At 40.3% G+C, this 21,320-nt stretch overlaps 1 protein-coding gene across 5 annotated transcripts in view; it reads right to left on the reverse strand.

The window, feature by feature from the left end:
• The window catches only part of TOX3 (TOX high mobility group box family member 3), a 113,920-nt gene that overhangs the window by 16,461 nt on the left and 76,139 nt on the right, over positions 1 to 21,320 (reverse strand). For 3 of the 5 annotated variants that reach the window (XM_069793653.1, XM_069793650.1, XM_069793649.1), the window contains exons 5-7: positions 19,913 to 20,140; positions 18,523 to 18,603; positions 15,602 to 16,324 (exon numbers count right to left, since the gene is read on the reverse strand). In XM_069793653.1, coding sequence (XP_069649754.1) covers positions 15,602 to 16,324; positions 18,523 to 18,603; positions 19,913 to 20,140 — 1,032 coding nt within the window. Of the gene's footprint in view, positions 1 to 13,704; positions 16,325 to 18,522; positions 18,604 to 19,912; positions 20,141 to 21,320 lie in introns of those variants that run through there. The other 2 variants (XM_069793652.1, XM_069793651.1) reach the window with 1 other exon arrangement.

Below are 21,320 nucleotides of genomic sequence, written 5' to 3' on the forward strand. Positions count from 1 at the left end.
GGTCTCTCATTCAATCTTTAATTAAATAGTCATACTCTAAAGCTCAAGGGACAAAGGAAAAGAGAGAATAAAGACAGTTGTTCTGTAAAACACAACAGATATTTCTTTATATCTGTATTGAACAAGTCAGTATATGTCATCTTCTCTGGAAATAAATACAAGTATTTTGGGTAAATGTGTTCCAAGCAATGAATTACCATCACTACTGCTAGCTATTACCTACATAAGATCATTAATGAACAGACAGCTTTTCTGCATAAATAGAGATGTGTTTGTTTCCTAATAAGAGCTGCCATCCTATTCTCTGCTGGTGAGTTTTGGAAAACAAGTCTTAGATCTCGCTGTAAAGACCTCACACAAAAACTGAGCAGCCATATGTGATAGCTAGCTAAACCCCAAGTGATTTCTCTGCTCCCTGTCTGCAAATTTGTCCTTAAATATGAACACTGAGCAGACTGTATGTTAGATCCTAGGCATCAGGCATTAGCATTAAATTGCTTAAGCCCAGCGAACTGCCAGGAGTCTGCCGAGCCTCCCATTTCAAGGAATTCTTGCAAAGGCCACTATTAGTGGTCTGACCACAAACCCACCCAACTGATTCAGAGTGGGAACACTTCAAAAGTCCTCAAAGTGTGGGCAACCACACCACAGAAAACCAGCAGCCCTTAACTATGTCACCCCTGTGATGCTGGAAGGATTTGCACTCTCCAGGGGTCACCGTGGGAAACATGCTGCTCTCCAGCAGATTTCGTCCTTCATTTTGTTAAACCATGGAAGCAAGATTTTAACTTCATGCCATCCATGGGACATGGTCTTTACCACTTGTCTTGGTTTCAGCTGGAATAAAGTTAATTTTCTTTCTCGTAGCTGGTATAGTGCTGTGTTTTGGATTTAGGATGAGAATAATGTTGATAACACGCTGAGGTTTTAGTTGTTGCTGAGCAGTGTTTACACCAAGTCAAGGACTTTTCAGCTTCTCATGCCCTGCCAGCAAGAAGGCTGGAGGAGCACAAGAAGTTGGAAGGGGACACAGCGAAGGCAGCTGACCCAAACTGGCCAAAGGGGTATTCCATACCATGTGATGTCATGCCCAGTATATAAACTGGGGGGAGTTGGCCGAGGGGCACCTTGGCTCGGGGACTGCCTGGGCATCTGTCAGGGGGTGGTGAAGCAATTGTATTACGCATCACTTTTTCTGTATATTCTCTTATTATTAGCAGTAGTAGTAGTATTTTCCCTTCGTTTTCTGTCCTGTTAAACTGTCTTTATCTCAACCCATAAGTTTTACTTCCCCCTCCAATTCTCTTCCCCATCCCACTGGGGTGGGGATGGGGAGCAAACAAGTGGCTGCGTGGTGCTTAATTCCAGGCTGGGGTTAAACCACAACACCACTCTATGCCATGTTTGCCCAGACAGTAAAGCATGTCATCAACCTACATTAAAAATAACAATGGTTTTGGCTGCTTTCTGGTATTGACTGTGTGATCATCAAAATAACTAACAACAGAAAAGATAAATCTCTTTTACTCTAGTAATTGCTAAATTGTGTGACAGAAGTGCTTTATTCCTGCAAATGTAATGAGAATGGGAAATGGTAAAAATTCTAACCCATTGAATTACAATCTTTAAATTGTAATCCTGTTTTCCTCCTTGCAGACCTTATTCACAGTAACTTGCAGCAAATCAATCAGTAGCTCTTTAAACTGAGCTTCTTAATATTCATATTCTTAATTATCTATTTAATGTGGGTAGTGAAAGCTCATTATTCCTCTCCACTCCAAATATTTTTAAATGCAAACTGAAGTTTTACAAGGTTATGACCAAAATACACACTATTTTCTTATACCGAATTGTGAAGGTCAGTAAAGTCATCCGATTAGTGGTGATCAAACAGCAACCACAGTCTTACAGGCAGGAGCCTCCATCTGTTCCCATTGAAACCGAGAGTTACTCGGCCAGTTCGGCAGAGCACGGTTAGGTCAAAGCTGAGTGTACTCAGCTTCAGTAATATTTGAAAAATAAAACAAGGAAATCCTCCTAATGTACTCACAGTTTGATAAAGAAAGAAAATTGGTAGTTACTATTCAGCGCTCAACAATTAGGCTGAAGGCTTGGAAGAGACTAACTTAATGCCGTAAATTTTCCCACTTACTTAGCCTTCCATTTTCAGAGATGTTGCCTATAGAGTTTGTTCATGAAACTCAGCTTTGCCTTCCCCATTCTGAAACTTCCCAAAGCCAAAGTAACCTTTGCAGTGGTTTTAAAATTAGTCCTTTAAACATAAGACCTAAAAATAGGCACAGCAAAGGTTTACGCAGCCCATTCTCCAGCGTCCAAAAGCAGCTGCTCTGGGATGAGGGTAAGCACAAGACACGCACAACATGGTATTTTCTCAGATTGCTTTCCAGTCGCCAAGAAATTTTATCCAGGGGGCTTCCCACATCAGAAATGGTGTCTTTGTATTGAATAAACCTGGGTGGATTTTCCTTGATGAGTTTGATCAGTTCATCCTTTGAACCCACACAAAATTGTAGCATCCTGTCAGGAGGAGCTTGACAGTTTGATTATCTGTTCTGCAAGAGCAAGGGGATGGCCAGTGCAGGTGCTTTACAGACCAGGAGTGCAGGATTTAACCTTTTTCATGAATATGTCAGAGCAGGTCTTTAGCTGAGAGAGTACGGTAGCTATGTGGCAGTTTTGTTGGGTTTTTTTTTTTAAGCAGAAGTTAACTTTTTTATTTAGTTGAACGGGCTTGAAGTAAATTCTACCAACTTTCATTTTCGAACTACAATAGTCAATAATGACTTACAATCCAGGTGTCGGGGAGGTGTGCAAGAACCTTTTAAAATGTAAAATAACAAGATTCTGTGACAAATAGAAAGGAAATAATTTTCAATCCAAAAGCAGTTGGAAAATTCATGGCGTGTACTCATTAAAAGTACCTTCAAGATATCAAGACAGGCTTTCTCTATAAATGCCAGATGAATAAGAATGATAAGTAGCAGCTATGATGTACAAAACACTCCAATGAACACAGTTGGTTTGGTTTACGCTGCTGGGTTTTTTTTTTTTATGCAAACCTGTATTACCTTAAAGAACTATATATGGACCAAAAGTGGGAAAGGGAGTAGGGAAGAGAATCTAATTCCACTGCTATGTGAAGAAAAAAACCCCAGCAATATTGATTTTGCTTTGTGACCAAATATTGCAACGGCAGAGGCAGCATCTTTTTTGGTAATGACTGGCTGCTTAATTGCCTAGGTGTGGAAAGCAACAGACGGCACTTACAATTATGTGAATCAAATCATACTCCAAGGGGAAACAATATCAAGTTTTTCAACACCAGCTACATCCCCAAATTTTCCCCAGGCTCAGTATTGCTCACAGTCGGTCCTGCAGGGCTGCAAAACTAAACAGGACTGCATTGGGCTCTGAGTCAAAATGGCCTTCACCTCTACTTACAGCAGGCATTTAAGCACACACAGCTCTGAGTTACGATAATTCTTTTACTTGATAAAAGTATTGAAGCTGCTCTGTCAGGATTTGGTCCAGTAGCACCAAAGCCATTGCAAGCTTTACAATTGATTTCAAGAGGTGATGGCTAAACCCCCACTGGCACTAAACTAAAACCATAGGATGGAAATGCTATAAATGATACTGTAATGGGTTAATGAATCTTTATTCAAGTGCTGTTTAATTCACAGAGGAATCATCTATCTACTCTGCCCCAAGGACTCAGTTTCTTTCAGTACCTGACCAGCAAATCTCAGTCGCAGCAATATTTGCCTTGCACTGCAGACGAACAGCACTCTGTGTTTTTCCACACAGGAAACCCAGGATAATGTTTTCAAGAAACAGGTGCAGTTATCAGCACTTAAACATCCCAGACTTTAGTTAATCACCAAGAATAAAAGCAACTTGGTTCAGCTTTTCATGAAGTCACCTATTTAATCTGCTGCTTCAGTTTTACCAAAAACCTCCGTAACAAACTTTTCTTCTCGCTTCACTTCTATAGAGTGAATTCCTTAACAGAACCAAAAACCAAAATAAAACATAAATCCTTCGGGAATTCTCATTATTTCTATTTCCAAAGTCTGGAGAAAGATGAGATGGATTATGAGCCGTTACAGGCTTTTCTATTGTTCTTAAATCTTAATTATGTTACCTACTCAGGAACAAACTCCATAAGGAGCTTAACTTTAAGCATGTGCTTAAGAGTCATTGAGTCCAAGAACAAGGTAGAGTGAGGACGCTGGCAGCTAGAAATGGGCTCTTGGCGGGCCACAGATATCATTAGCTTATCTCCAGGTTCAAAGGGCAACGGAGGCCATTGGTGCCTGTGGGAGATTTAGACTGATTTGATTTGATCCGGGCTTTTATTAGTGTTTATAATTTTTCTGTAATTAAAATCTATGAAATTTAAGCAGATTTTTATATCCAAACACATGCCGAATCAGTATCGCCTGAATATCAATAGGCTTGAACACATGCTTTTGCACTGTACGATAAGGGCTGAAATACAATTAGGCCAGCCCACAGCGCCCCATACTCAATCCCAATCCCAACACCCATCACAAAATCAGCCAGCTGGACGTCCATTTCGTAACACTCTTCTTCTCACCCACCAAACTACACCAACAGGGAGGATGGGAATGAACTCCCTGGAACTGCTTTCTTTTTGTAGGCATTTCCAATCAATTACACTGAGTCCCACCTTTCTCCTCATTGCCTTGTTACCAATTATTTTTCAGTAGCGTACAGAGGTCACTGGAAGGATCAGGGCCACATTACAGTACGTACCCTCCCAAGAGCAAACTATCCTTGACCCCAAGACGTTGCAATTCAAACAGCCAAAGCTTTGCATCAGAAACAGAAAAACATTAAACAACCTGAAGTGCAGGATTACAGGCTGGAAGTTCTCTCTCTCCTGCCCCTCCTCCTCCTCCGCAGGGTTTAGTCTTAGAGGGGACGCGTAACATTTTCGGCACGTGCATTAAATGAGTCCTTTCCAACCAATTCGTATTGGCCGTAGCTCTGGATCCTCTAGCGAAGGTGTTCGAAGGCAAAAGAAAGCCACTGACTATCACTGGTTTCTGCCGCACGGCTCGCGGCTTGCACGCTTTCTGGCGTTTTGTGAGCTGCCTCCCTCGGGGCTGCCAGCCGTGCCTCTGGCTGAGCCGGGGCTGCCTCGCAGCTGCAGGCAGAGCCCAGCTCGGCAGCCGGCGCGGGGGGGACGGCGGAGCCCCTCCTCGCCAGCAGGTCCCCGGGGGCCACCAGCACCCTCGAGCACCAGCCCAGCGGGCATAGCTTCCCAAGTCAGACAAGTTTTCCTTTCCTGGAGCGCCCTGCTCAGGCAGCATCTACGGGATCGCCCTACATCAGCAGGATGGAGAGCTTGAGAGGACCTCCCTGGTAAGGGCTCAGAGGAGACCTGCAAAGCGGGTGCATTTCTAAGCGCCTTCCTGTTGCCCCACGCCTGGTGCAGCCAGCAGTCCAAATGCCCTTCACCCGCCGCAGGGCCAGCACGAGCCCCGTTTCGCAGGGAAGGTTTCCTCATGTCTTGGGGACTTCTTCTATCATAGGATCCTGAAAGTCGCTTTACCATCGACGTTGCCTGGCTGGGACCGGCTGGCTGTTTAGAACAGGCACCAGAGACTAATGATATGGCCTCAAGTCTGCATAAAAATGAGAGTACTGAACCAGCGGTAACAAACGGAAAGTAACATTTGCCCTCCAAAACGTAGCTTGGATGGCGCCTACAAGTGCACTGCACCCTGCAGGGACTCTGCGAGCCTATCATGTCATTCCCAGTTGAATATTACGAGCAACAAATACAATTCTGGAGGAATTTTTGCTGCACGTGAAAGCTCATGCAGTCCATAATTTAGAGAGAATTTTTTTCTCATTTTTCGGTACTCTCAGATAACCTGAAAGCTATTTTATTTCTTTGTGCGGTTTCTTGGCTTACTCAGCTTTTATTTGCCTGTGTTCTCTGTCAAGACAGTACCATGTGAAATGCTTCTGGTTTGCTGAACCAGACAATGCTGATACAGAGTGCCCATGTGCCCTTGCATTTCCTTGGCTCCCAGATGTTGGCTGGAGATCTGTCTAATTAAAACCATGCCTCCCCATACAAATGCCTATTTGGAGTCTCTGCTCTGAGTAGGGCAGCAACTGCTCCTTGCTAGGGTTTCTTAAGGGTGCAAATTATGCCAGAATACATAGTATATGTAGTCTATCCCAAGATATGTAGATGAGAAAAGATCTAGTAATTTCCTTTGCCTAAGATTACTTCCATTTCATGCCTTTTCCAGCAGAAAGGAGGGCTCATGCAGTCCCCACCCTCCCACCCGGCAGCACCTGAAATTACCCCACCTGAGAGCCATGGCCCTGCCACGGGCAGGCTCCCACAAGAATTGCGTAACTCTCCCAAGAGGTGACCTTCCTCCGCTACTCAGGTTCGCGTTATCTTAGTCCATCTGTTTGTTTGGTCCTCTTGTGCTCCTGGCTCCCTTGGAATGGCCCTGGAGAACTGTGAGTTACTACCTGAGATAAAAAAGATAAGGCCAACAGTCTTGCCAACCAGGATGGAAAGGACTTGAAATCCACCTTTACTACACCTGTATGTTAGCCAAAACTCAGGTTCAGTTAGGAAGACTACAAGTATTGTGCATTTTTTGCAAATAAGGCACCTCATACTGTTAACAGCTACTACGAAGTATAATTGCACTGTAGTTCTATAAAATAAAATGTAATATAATACTTACACTTTCCAATTACACAATAGTGATTGTGAATAATTATACAAAATCTTGGGCTTTTTTATGGCCACTTCTAACACTGAATTTGCGTACACTATATAAACACCATCTGTAGAGAATGTAAGACGCAGCTTCTGTTTGAGCACAGATATATAAAACCGTATCATCAACTTTTCAGCGAGCATCCTGTTAAACAGTTATTGTCTGTACCTTCCTCTAAACTACATTAATTCAGCAACTTACCCTTTTGGATTCACACTCCCGCGACATTGCATCCAAGCTTACATACCTCCAGTACTTTCTGTTTATTGCAAGAACATTTCTGCATGTGCCCTGAACCCCTGACTCCACCTCCATCCAGTCCTCCCCAGGCTCTGTCTGGCGCGTGTACCACCGCATCCTGCCCCAACCCCTCCACACGCGGGTATGATTATGCACCAGCGGTTGACACAGAGGAGTGGTTTCCAAATTCTTGCCATGAAAAGCTTTTGAGGTGATTCAGTAGAAGGCTGCTAGTTGTGAATACCAAAGCAGGGGCTTTCCCCTCTGCAGAGGCCCCTTCTTAAGTATAAAGTACAAACAATGAAAATGAAAAGCAATAAAAAAGGAGAGATCTGGGCTTTGAACGCTTCTTAGGGTCAGGCACTAAACCCTCTTTTGACAGCTACACAACCCACACTTGTTCTCCTCAAGAGAATTTGACCTCAAGTAAGGAACTGAACAAAGTGCGTATTTTTCTACAGTGGACAAGTACGTTGTTCTAAAGCAACAAACAAACTTCAGATAAAATATACAGATAATGATAGGGAAAAAACCACACACTCCCAGAAATGAAATCCCACTATAATTTATGCAAATTTAAAAAAAGAACAAAGTATTTCTGATTTTATTGACTTTGTGTTGTATGGCAGAAGGTTAATCAAACTAAAGTGTTACATTTCTCCTTTGTTATTGATTAACCAAAGTCAAATAACATTACCATTTTGCTTAATGCATTTAAATCACGAATATTTTCCCAGATGCTCTGCACAGTCGCTTTGCAGATTTCAGTGGAAGTTGTTTACATGCTGAAGCACTGAGCCTGGATAGAAACACTTTGCTGTGATAGCAACACATACCCAACAGTTTTCATTTTCTCAATTCAGGAGGAAAATTGCTGTTCTTCCCTCTCCTTCAAATTATCTCTCTTTCTGCAAGAATTATTCTTACATCATTTGAAAAAACTACAAGCATGCTCATCATGGCTGCATTTTTGTGCCCATCTTCAACTAAGCCCTGGCCCAAAGTCCCCTGAAACCACTGGGATTATTTCTACTGGCTTCACAGCCTCTTATTTAGCCCCGAGTACACTGCAAAGTTGGTTTTAATTTTTAATAGGTCCAGTGCTCAGTGAAGTTGCTTATGCGGAGAATTTGGCCGAATGGCATAGAAGTGATCTCCTGCTCTGCTACAGCGACTGCCGTTACGCGACCTATCGCAACAAGGCCGAGAAGGAGCAGTGGTCTGCAACAGACTGATCTTGCTCCCTTTGAAATGATAACTTATATCTTGCATTGACTTTTAATACCAAAATGACGTGCAACGAGACAAGAAGGGAGTCCGCGCTGATGGACTCACACCCGCTGCCTGCCGTATCCATCAGCTGTGCTGCGGGCACCGGGCCTGGCACAGATTCCAAATGGGGATCTGCCTGTTGTGCAGCTGAACTGGCAGAGATGCAGAATCATGTATCAATTAATTTTTGCTGATCAGCAGCTTTGAAAATGGAAAGAAATAATCAGAACAAACTCAGCCTTGCATTTAAAGCCAGGTACAGCTTCAGCAGACTTCAACAGAAGTGACTGTGAGAATATTACATTTTTATTACTATTTTTGTTCAAAGATGTTTGATTTGTCCAAGCCAGATAGCAAGCTCTGGCCATTTTCTGAATGAAGGACAAGGATTTCATTTGCATTGGGATTAAAAAAAAAAAAAAAAAAAAGGAAGAAAAAAAGAAAGGCTGCTCATTCCTTATAGAAACACAAGTATCTCTAAATTGACACTTGGAATTACGTGTATTCCACCAGGAGCTCAAGATCTACCATAATATGCTATCTGCTGTAAATGACCGAAACACATAGATTTATCTACCACAACATTATAAGGGAGAAAGTCTGTTTATACAAGGATGATTATCACTAGCTTCATCTCTATTCTGCCAGTGCCACAGTATGCTAAGCAGTAACCAAATCCTTTGGCGGCCCATGCTGCAAAGCACCTAGACTATCACCCCCAAAATCCCCAAATGCGTGCCTTGTATCTACATATATTTCAGACTTCTTCCATGTAAACTTAAGCACACGCATCTGGACTTCTCTTTATTTAAACAGATATGTATCATGCACATGGACTATTTATTCATTTCCTTCTGATCATCAGGAATAGGAGGAACAAGAAGAGGCTCTGGTAGAGGAGAAGCTCTTCAGGAGGAGCTTCCCACAGGTGGTGAGCAGGTAGGAGCAGAGTGCAAGAGCTGGCATGGGGCAAGTAAGCCCTGGCTGCTACTGTGACTAGCAAAGCAGAGGGAAAAGTGAGAAGAAGCTGGGAGAAACAGGGAACACGATTTGGGTGGTGCCACATGCAGCTCCACAGCTGTTTGGTCCCCGATCACTGAAGTCAATAGCAAAACCCTCGCTACCCCGTGCTAAGGGCAGACAGGGAAGGGCACTTTCATATGAGGCTGGAACCCACACATGGATTGCTCACTGCTATCAGTTGATACTGATGTATACACACATACAGCAGTGCAGCAGCGAGAATCCCCTGATCAATAGCTGATACGGCAGAATTTTCAAAAGTGAGCTCTGATTTTCAGACACTGAATATTCAGCATTTCCAAAATCAGGAACAGGAAAGAAATTAAGCAATGGTTCAGCTACTTAGTGTTTTTTAAATATGCATGCTGTATGGTCAATTCTCATGATTCGTGGAACACCAAAACCAATTCCAAAATTAAGCACCTATAACCACCAGTGAGAAAAGTATAACACAGGGGATTTATGTACTTTATGCTAATGCAATGTATATGTTTGTTATCAGTACGCTATGGGATATAGCATTAAAAATAAACCAGTCTGCAATAACTACACCCTTTAGGTTTCACAAATATTGCCAGTAGGTGCAACGGTGCTTTGTTTGCCTGCATTTACTTCTCTGTTTTGTAAATACAAATATTTGGTCAAGGCATCTGCTCAGTCAAGAGCTGTGACTGCTAATCCAGGTGCAGGTTTTCAGACCTGTGCACAGTAGAAACCCACCTAAAGGACTGAGTATACAAATCACCAGTCAGGTGGTTAATTCTTTATGATGATACACAGTTACTGAACCAGCACAAAGGTTAGATACCTGTACTTGAAAATCAAACCTGTGACTTGTTTAGAATATAATTTAATAAAAGTAAATGAAGAAAATGTAAGTAAGGCTATGTTACTTTAAGCTTCCAAATATTCTTATTATCGCTACTTGGAATTGTTTGGAAAACAAATACAACATTTTGCAGTTAGACCCCTGATCTGTGAAAGCACTTGAGCAACTGTAGAATGGAGCATATGAGTAGTCACTTTAATGAAATTATTATTTATATACATGAATTATCCACTCATTTTAAGTGATTTGCTGGATCAAAGCCTTTCTGTTTCAATTAGAGCAGCAGAGTTAAAGTAATCTAACAACTCCAGTTTTAAGAAAATAACAGACCAAAGGTGGCTGTATCAATAAAGATATTCCCAGAGGGGAAAGAGAAGAAATGCTACCTGTATGAAGTGCCCATATAATTCCACCACATCAAGCATAATTATCCATTCAACTTTTTTTACCTAGAAGCTTCAAAAAAATTTCATTTCAGACCTTGTAAGAAAACTCTGCGCTACTTTGCTTTGTGAAGGGGCTGAAGACATTAATGCTCCAAGAACTTGGACAAAAATCACCATTTAAAATACCACTTCTACTTTTTAACTGAGGTAAACAGAGCACATTATAAATCTCCAGTGTAGCCTACTGAAGTGTCAGAACAGCTCATTCAAAGCAATACATTCTCTTCTGAAAGATTTTAGTATTATAATCGAAAACGCTCTCCCTCAGATGCACCTGAGAAGCATTAACTTCTTGGTGACTTTAAGAACCAAATCCTTTAATACAAACATAGCTTTTCCCACAGGCACTTGAAAATATTTAGCATTTTTTCAGTTGAATGCAATTTTCATAATAAAGTAGCTCACTCAGCTACCTGACACCACAGACAAAGACACCGAGTGAGCAGCTCCTGCCAACTTCGGCAGAGCACGATCGCAACCCCCAATTACATACGTAAGTAGGCTTTTAAACATCCAATTGCTGTAACAATTCAAGTAATTTATGTATTATATGTTATTGTTATATATTTTACTCAGTATTTGTAGCACAGGTATTTTATTCCATAACGTCCGGACACAACTCTTCCATACCCGATGTCCTTCAGTCAACCTTAATGGAAGATACAACAGATCTTAAATTTCTGTAATATTGAAATTCTACCTCTATGACCAGTTTAAGGATAACAAAGCAGCCCTTTGCTACTCTAAAGCCAATTTGGATGACTGATTTTCATTTCCGTGTTTTAGGGGCTGGTAATCAGAACTTGTTTAATAGAATACCCCTTCTGCTACCAAGTAGATTCCTCCACATAAACACAGGCCCCTTGCTGACCAGCACCGGCTCATCACTACTGACGCTGCTCCCTACTTTTAGTCAACTGCTCATTTCACTTTCACTGGCAAACCTCAGAAAAGTGTGGGAATGAGGTATATTTTGTTCTGTGCCGGAACACTCAGTCCAGTCTATCAAATGCAAAATGTTCATATTTAACTGCATCTTGGGCAGTTTCAAAGGTATCATTTTAAAACTACAGTGTATTTCGTTAAATCAAGCCCTACAATGATCCTGTTTTACTTCCATCCACTTAGCCTATTAATGCAGGCTAATAGTGCACGTTCTTGTGGTAGCAAACCCCAAAGTGTACCAGGAGACTACAGTGATAGATTACATGTACATGCTGTGTCATATCCAATTAACTCAAATTGACTGTGTACTGCATTATGCTGTTAGTGCATGGAAGATCAATAAATATGGAGAAAATCCAACGAGACCCTCTCCATTCCCATCCAATTCTAGTAGGTCTGAGACAGATCATGCTCCTATGATGTGTATGCTGCTGCTGAAGAGGGCAGGTGGTGCATAGACACCATTCAAACTTGGCCTATTCAATCTAAACTCCTCTAACTCGCCATTCATGCATAGCAAAACACCATCTGGTCCTATTTTGCCTCCAGCAATCACAGCTGACCAAAAACGATAATAACAGCTGTTGCAAAACAAAAGCCAAACAAAGGGGGGAGGGAAAGGTTAGAATGAAGTCCAGTGCTGCAAAACACTCCATGAAGTGAGAGATGGAAAAGGAGCCATTCAAATAGCCAATCCCCATTGAAAAGAGTCAGTGCAAGACTTCTGGTTAAACTTGAGATATTTAATCCATCTGTCCTGCAAACCACAATGGTCAGGTGATAATATAAAATTGAGATTATGTTGCAGAGAGATATTTAAAGGCTTTGTTCTCCAAGTTAGAAACTAATGACCCTGTGTCAGCTAAAAATTAAACCTCCTTATGTTCTTTCATCATGTGTCAACCTGGGTTAATGTGAAAGTAGAATGTGTTTAACCAGGGTGATAAAGCGTCTGAAACCTTGGGAAAAGAAGGGAGCAGTTAAGTGCTTGTAAATGATATGAAGGAAAACAGTCTTTAAACCATGCACGACACTGAAATCATACGGGTACTGCATTTCTCCTGTATAAATTGCATATTAAGTGATTTAAATTAACAGTTTTATTTATGACCTACGATAGCAAAGTTACTCACTTAGACTCAGGGAATATGAACACCAACTTGCACAGTTTGAAACACAAGATGTTCTGCAATATGCTATTGTGGGTAATGTAAAATATAATTTTGTAGCAAGCAGGGGGATGCTCCAGTTTTTCAAGATTCAAATTTTGATATTTAAAATGTACAGTCCTGCTCGATGATTAATTTTTTTTAGCTGCAGTAATTAAAACTATTTTTCCTGGAATTGACCATCAGTAGTTCAGCAGCTCTTAATCAAATGTGATAAAACCCAGGATTTATGAAACCATTTAATGAGTGTAATAACACCTGCTTCTCGCTGCAAATAGTTGAAAACAGACTTCAGTTGTAATTAACTCTTATCACTAGTGACATTTTTCCAACGATACTTCATAGGTCTTCAAAATGACAATTATAGAACTAATACACAATTACTGTCACATGCAGTTTAGCAATTATTTCTGAAGGCATTTGTCTAAAGGTTTCAAAACGACTATAAAATGGTTCCCTTTGTTATGTAACATTGGCTAAAACCGACACACACAAAAATCTCTCCCAACCAGCCTCTGCCATGCCATTTCTAAAGCGGGCAGGCTTCCTTGCGCTTGGAATAAACATCCTCCGTCCCAGACATTATGAGATATCATATTAAGGCTATTAGGAGCATGGGTAGCTGTCAACTAACACCTATTATGAAAAGCTTGAATTTATACATGATTTCTTCTGCTCCGAGAAATCTATAAATTTATAATTAGAACCTCTTGCTGTTCAATATTTGTACATAATAAACAGAGTACCTGAGGATGATGAAATATTGAAAGCTGACTTCATTATTATTAAACTCACATGGTATAGTACCTCTAACCTCAAGTCTGGCTGCAACTTTTTGGGGATCTATATTCCATTATTTTTTGGTTGTGGTCTGAGCGTGGTAGCCATGGACACCGCCTCAAACAGGATTAGGATTCGGCTCAGGTTTGACACTTGCTGTTTTTAATTTTCATTTTATCATAAGCAGTTTAAGATTGTTGCCAGTGGTAATTTGCAATTTTTATCAAGACCTCTTCATTATAGCTTCTGACAGGACAGATGCTGTAATTAATCATGCAAGACAACTGGGGATAGTGGTCAGACTGCACTCGCGGCACAGATACTGCAGGCAAAGAAGGGAAAGAAGAAAATAAAGGCTTTCTCCTCTATGTCCAGAGTAAAAATACATGAACAGCACTAATAACCTGACAACACACTGGAGGTGAATGTTTCCAAGTCCTTCATGTGAAATACCTGCCCCTTCCATCGCCCCCTCTATCATGCCCTACTTTTATGATAAAATAAAAGTCAGGCAACTCAGGATCAGCCCAAGTCGGAGTTGGGGTCTTACAGAGGGGAAGCCCATGGCAGTAAGCTGCATTTACATCTGAAACTCAAAGATACAAAGAAAAGCACAATTTGTGCTTATTTGCATCTCTGAACACTACTGCTGAGAGGCAGGCTCTCTATCCTGTTCCTGCAGATAAATGTAACACAGAGTACCACGAATGCTTTGTAACTCTATCACCTGCCTTCTCCCTCTGAAGTTGTAGAAACCTCAGAGAAGTTGTACGTGACTCTTCAGCAGTGCATCTTGATGGATACAAGAGCTGATCGCACTCCTGGTTCTGATTGGTACCTGTTTACTCAGTATCTTTGATAAAAATCCAAAAAGTTAAATAAGTTTTCCAAGAAAGTGTTTGCAGAAGGAAATATTTCTGGGGTTTCTATCAAACACTTATGGCTCATCAGTTTTACTGAAATGTGTTTATTCTATAGCAAGATAAAAGCATTTATTTTAGATAAGCAAAATACAAACAACTTAATTGCTGCTATCATAACTCATAAAAAAGTATAAAACAGCATAAAAACACAATAAGCAATGTAGCAATTAATAATTCATGTTAACCAGTGTTTACATTAAAGCCTCATTTATGAAAACTTTACAACACATGATATGAAAACTTACAACTTTTAAAGAAAATATTTACATTGATTATTCGGTTGTGGAGTTTCATTTAAATATTCTACTGGTTTTACAGCATATTAAAAACTCTTGCCTTTTTCATCTTAGCTTTCTGTAATAACAGTTTTATTTAAGTGCATTTCCCTTTTAAAAATACAGTGTATTAAATCTGAAACTCATCACTTCGACACAGAATATAATATTCACCTTTGTTCTGTAACTGGAATTAATGTAAGAGGGTAAATGTCAATATATATTTTCTTACAAACTATGGTAGCTTTATTTGGAGAAATGAAGTGAAAGGTTGGGTCAAACATTTAAGTTCAGTTACTTGCATTTGTTTTTCTGAAGACATTTAGGAGAGAAAAAATTAAGAGCTTTGGCAAAAATCTGTGATTTACTCTATTTTTTCATGACAAAAAATGCCATCAACTAACTCATGTCATACAAGTATGATTGTATGAAATCCAATCATCATCTTACAGGTAGTTACAACTGTGCTTTAAGGGCTTCATGAGTTCATACTGCCTTGAAGTGCATTATTCACTTTTAGAGAAAGAAGGGTTATATCATATAACTCTGAAAGGCCATTTTGCAGTCATAAGGTCCAGGTATTTATTAGGCCATTTGATTCACATATTGTAGGTAAAGCTTAAATAAATTAAAAAGGCATCACATGAAAAAGAGCACAGCTTTTTTTTTTTTTTTAAACAAAATGATTTATAGTCAGCTAAAAGATGATACACAGCTACATTGTAGTTCTTTATTGCCTATCTAATAGACACTTTAGAGGATCATTTGATCTGTTATGCATCCCTGCATAACTACCATCAACAATTTACAGTTTTCAGCCAAATATGGTTTACCCCTACCCCCTCCATCAACGCAAAGCCATGCTGCAAGATCATTTATCTTCAGAAAATACTGACCTGCGATAATACTTGAGTCTGTGTCTGAGATTGTATTTGTGACTGGTGCTGCTGAGGTGCTGGCTGAGGGCTCCCAATGGCTGGGATGGGAGAAGTGATCTGAGAGGCTACCGGAGAATGCTGCTGAGGAGAAGGCTGTGACTGGTGTTGCATATGCTGCATCTGCTGCTGCTGCATCTGCTGAAGCTGTATGTGCTGCAGTTGCTGTTGCATTTGCTGTTGATTAATTTGCTGCTGAAGATGCTGCTGCTGCTGCAAATGTTGTTGCATGTGGTGCTGAAAATGCTGCTGTTGCATTTGTTGTTGTATTTGCTGATGCATTTGATGCTGATGTAGCTGCTGCTGTTGCATCTGCTGCATCTGTTGCTGCTGAAGCTGCTGTATCTGGTGCTGCTGGCTTTGCATTGAGGGACTGACTTGAGATGAAGATGGTGTTGCCACCATGTTTGTTCCCATAGAGCTTATCAATGGAGCTGCAATGTTTGTTGGCATGTTTGGTGCAATGGTAACAGAAGCTACAATCTGATTCATCGGCAGTCTCATGGTTAAAGGTTTTGGAGCAATTGCTCTGGGAAGGGACTGTTGAAGAGTTTGAGGAGATGCCGATACTGGTGCGTGTTGAGAAAGAGAAGTATTCAGAATAAGGGAGGAAGACAAATTCGTGGATGCCAATGTTTGCTGAACAGAACGAATTGTCTGGGCCTCAGCAGATTCTGCAGCAGCCTGTGTTTAGAAAAGAAATTCATTGTATTTTTAACAGAAAAAACATTGTTACTGTTTACATAGAAATAAAAGTCACAGCTACTCAGAGAAACACTTTCATCTTTTGTTTTCTATCAGAAAAGATCAATCAGCAGTCTGAAAAAGATCACTGATCCACCGATCCATTACATCACCTCTTCATCCGTCTCTGCGCACTGCACCTCCAGTTCTTACTTGGACAAAAAACTAACCCTTGTTCAACACCAGAAAGTCACAGATGTCACATACATTTGTGGCTGAAAGAGCTAAAAAGGGCCCAACACTTTCTATATTTGTATGTTTTCAAAATAACCCTGTTCTTTGGGAGACAAATCTGAGCAGAAGCATATCCCCCCCTCCACGTGTTATCATGGCATAAGAATAGTGTATGAACAACAAAACTTCTCAAACAACTTTTTTAATTTGCTTGTTGAAGTTCTTCGCATCTAAGGCAGCAAGACCTAGGCATCGACAACAAACAGAAGTCTAAGGGAACGTTGTCAAGGCACCCAGCTGAATATGCTGGAAGGGCTGCAGTTGCATCAGCGGGGTGCCCTGCTTACGGAATCCTGCCTACTTCCAGTGTCCTGGAGGTTTCTGATGAGACATACCTGCAGAAAAACTCCAGCCCAAAGAGGCCTATTGAAATAAATGAGGTGTGCTGGTGCCCCTGAGGGCATAGTTCTATTGGGTATATTTAAAAATATTGTGTATGCTTAAATTAGATATGTTTAAGCACCAAAGGTAGGATTCGTCTTTCATAGTTTTATACACATCTGCATTGTCCACGACACGCAGAATAGTTGCCTAAAATCCCTATATAAAGACAACGGAGAGAAAAAGTCTCTTCCAGCACAATTAATTGACATGTTTTAGACATTTACCTTAGAATGTGGCAAATTGTGCTGCAGAACTGTCTATTCCATCCCTACCCTCAGCAACCACCTCGGATGAAAAAGTTACAGCAAGGATGCCTTAGGTTAGAGGAGATGAGATGAATACTGGACTTTGAGTATAATTTCCACTCGCAGTCTTCCCACAAGTTACTCGGCAGTCCAGGTCCCACGGATTTTGGGAGAAAGTATGATTTCTGATGGTTTTGAAATGGGAACTTAGGACTGACAAAACAAATTCCCTCAAAGGTTATTTAGAATTCCAGCTACCATTGAACTTAGCGTTGTGATACTAAAGGCTTTGAGAATATTATCGAAGTCCTAGAGACAACAGGAAAACACAGCTTCTTAACACAAGGAGAAGAAATCTTCCAGCTTTCAAGAATGCACATGTATAATTTCTGCTGTTGTATTTTTAATCATTAATTAAAATACGCAGCAACTTTCCGTGTGATTTGTTAATGCTCTGCAGTTGTACATTCAAATAAATATTCTCAGGAGTTAGATAACATGACTTCCGTTGCTTTGTTGTGGTTGAAGATATTTTTGTAACTGATCTTTATGAAGTATTATTAGAGAAATAACCACCTTGATTAATTTTTACCCATATTTTAGATGTCTATAAGCATATTACTGTTTACGGTATTCAGATGCAACAGATCTACAACCAGTGTAGTGCTGGCGGTTAGAAAGGTAAATTCTCAAGTAAGAGCAGAGCTTTGTTTTCTTCGCAAGTTTTATTGTAACTCAGGATCTGCTAAAATACTCCACGTGGCTCACTGCCAGCTAGTCCATTTGTAAGTACTCTCCAAATTCAGAGCCACCACGCAATTTTCCCCTCACCTGCAAGAAATACTTAAGCTTTGTCATACAATAACTGCTCTCCAGTTCCACGCAAAGCAAGTCGGTCTTTCAAGAGGTAGCACTTGAGGAAAGACAAAACTCTGCGAATTACTTGCAAATGTTAATGTCAAAAGGTCAGTATATTTTTCATGACTGAATTTTACTTTTGTAGTGAAGTACATTATTTTGCTTCCATAGATAAAGGAAGACGTACATTTACAAAGTTATTGTTTGGTAATCATTACTGTGCCATTAGAGAGATGAAGGTTTTTTCTGCAGAGACTAAGCAGGGTTCAAGTAGCAGCAAAACATCTTGTGGAGCTCTGTTACTGAAATCCTAGGATTCTACCTTTATTTTGTGTAACACCACCCCACCACCCCCAAGATTTAAACACCATTGCCAAAGGCTAACTTGCATTACACTGAAGGCATTATTAGGCTTACCTTAGAAACAAGGCTTGCTCTATAGGCAGCAAGTGCCTTTAAGTATTCTTTTTTGGCAGCTTCAGTTTTTCTTTTATAAACCTATTAAAAGAGACCACAGTTTCACCAACTTCAATTATTAAGATGTTTTTGCCAGAATGCTCTCAAAATCACTTGCAAAGAAACAAAAAATACAGACCAAAAAACCTGAAAACACTCTTTTCTGAAAGATCTAAATATTCTTGCAGGTGGTTACAGACTTTCAGGTATACTTGCTGGACTTGCACCACAAATTATGTTGACTTATTGCTAGAGCAGCCAACTGTTTGACAAGACTACCTATGCACACTTCACCTCCACAGGAAAGGATATTTTAATGACTCTAAGTAACGGGGATATCAGAACACTGAGTATTTCAGATGCTAAGAAGTATCTGCAGTAGTATAAAATAGCAAAAAATGCCTATGCAGTATTTTTTTTTTCAAACAAATATTCAAAGTACAGAAAAGGTGAGTCATAGAGCTTGGGCAATTCACTTTCCCCAAAGCCAGTATAAGAGAATCCCATTGAGTTAAGAACAGTTAGGCAAAAATTAATTAATCTGTATTTTTAATCATCAGCAAATTTAAAGTTAACCTCTAAATCATGTTCACCATCATCTGTTAGATCAGACTAAAAGTTTCTAAATGTATTTCACAAACAAGTATCATTCTTCTCTTGCCAGAAGGTGTCCTATATGGGAATTTACTCTTTCATCGCAGCTTCCATTAACTGTTACTGGGAGCTGCACGGAATTATCAACAGAAAAACAGCCTCAAAGGAATTTTTTTTTTTTTTTCCTTCCTTCAATCCATGTGTAGGAGTTACATGTGTAAGAAAGAAGAATAACGCTCAAGGAAGAACACAACTCATCATTCTGTACCAAGTTTGAGTTGGAGATAACATTTCACACACGACATTGTAATGAGGCACAGAGGATTGGCTTCAAAGGTTGGAAATCAACACGCTTTGTAACAAATTCATAAGGCAGATCAAAGGAAAATGGTAAATGTGCTGTACCATCCCCTTTTCTCTTCTAACTTCTCATTAATAGGAAACAAGACCTTTGAAACAGGAATCATCAAAAGATGGTCTTAACAGGACTCCAGGACGGTATCACCTGAGCTGTTTTACAAACTGCCCTTTAAAATTTAAAGACAAATACAGCCATTTAATACTACCTACTGGCTTTTATAACAAAATGCTTTTTAAATGCCAGCTCTTCAGCAAGTTCAAAAATCAGCATAGCTCTACAGAGTAAGAGGTCTACATCAGCAAGTAGTGTGGTCTACTCAGAGCTGAGGTAGGAGGCTTTTTTTTACAAGGATTACTATTTTACTTCTTGTGAGACAACCCTGCGTCAATTTTTTACCTGTTTTTGTTCTTCTCCTAAACTGTCCCACATAGATGCCACTATTTTTGAAACCTCTCCAAAAGTTGCATTCGGGTTCTGCCCTTTAATTGCAGCTTGTGTATCCCTGAAGAAAAGGGCATATGCTGACACTGGCTTTTGTGGCTCATTGGGATCTTTCTTTTTCTTCTTCTTTGGAGTCTTGGGCTTCTTGCCAGAATCCGGTGCAGCTCTTTTTTCTCCAGTAGCCTAAGGAACAGTAGTAACAAGAACAGTCAATATATGCATGAAATAAGTCAGATTAATTCCAAAAAGTTATTGCCAGTCTGGCTTAATAATATATGGATAAAGCTACTATGTAGACAACATTTTGGAGAGTCCTTTTGTGCAAGCCTTTCTCCTACCAATAGTATTTAGTCTCAGCTTAATCTCATCAGATCTACTGGAACTAAATGCATGAATAGTTACTACTCCTTGTAAGCATGGCTCAGAGAGTCAAATCCTATGAGTTTGACCTGAAAAAGTGCACCCCAACACTAATTCGTATTTTTTAAAAATTAAGATTTAGTCTATAGTACATTTTGAATAGACAATCTATGGGTTTTTTCCATTAAGATGTAATTTCAGCAGTAGAGGCTCAAAAGACAAGAGCTTGGAGGCATTTCCCGACTCCCAGACTTAGGCTGTCAACTGAGGCGTGGGTCAGGGGTTAAAAAGCCCACCCTTTGGGCAAAAAAGCAGTAGCAACTCTGCAGCTTCTATCCACCTGCAGGGAACCCCCACTGTGTCCAGCCCCCACCTCCAGCACTCCCCGTGCAGGTTCAGGCCCCTGTGGGGTAGCACTGGAGGCTCCACGTCACTGCCAGGCACCAGCCCACGGCCCCCTCTTGCCTCTGGGACGGGGAACCCCCAGAGCAGCACACCCAGCATCACGGGTAACTCTGGTCCCTGCGTGAGCCTCGTGTCCCGCACCCGCTTTTGTTGAACTATGAGCAGATTATTGCAACAAGGGGATAAAGCGGCTCTAAATATACCTCTACGGTAGTCATTTTACTTTGATATTTTGAGGATCCTGTACAATGATCTTTCCATATGCGCAATTTCCATTAACTGAATGAGAAAACCTTTCACGAAGAGTCTAAATTAGGCCCTTTAAATACACTGCTAGAATAACATTTGTGCTTTATTTTTTTGACAAAATTTTCCTTTTATAACAGATTTAAGCCAAAATGTAAATTAACTAAACTTGCCATCAGAAGAAAGCTTATTTTATTTCTATCTAAATGCATCTATGTTTTACGTGACTCCAGAGAATACCGAAATGACAAAACTGTCCAAAGTTGATGAGTAAAGAGATTCACCAGATCTATAAAATCTGAAACAAACTATGAATGTAGTAGACCAAATATATATAATGAATATTCTTACA

This window comes from Haliaeetus albicilla, chromosome 10 (genome assembly GCF_947461875.1).
Source record: "Haliaeetus albicilla chromosome 10, bHalAlb1.1, whole genome shotgun sequence".
Taxonomy (NCBI): domain Eukaryota; kingdom Metazoa; phylum Chordata; class Aves; order Accipitriformes; family Accipitridae; genus Haliaeetus; species Haliaeetus albicilla.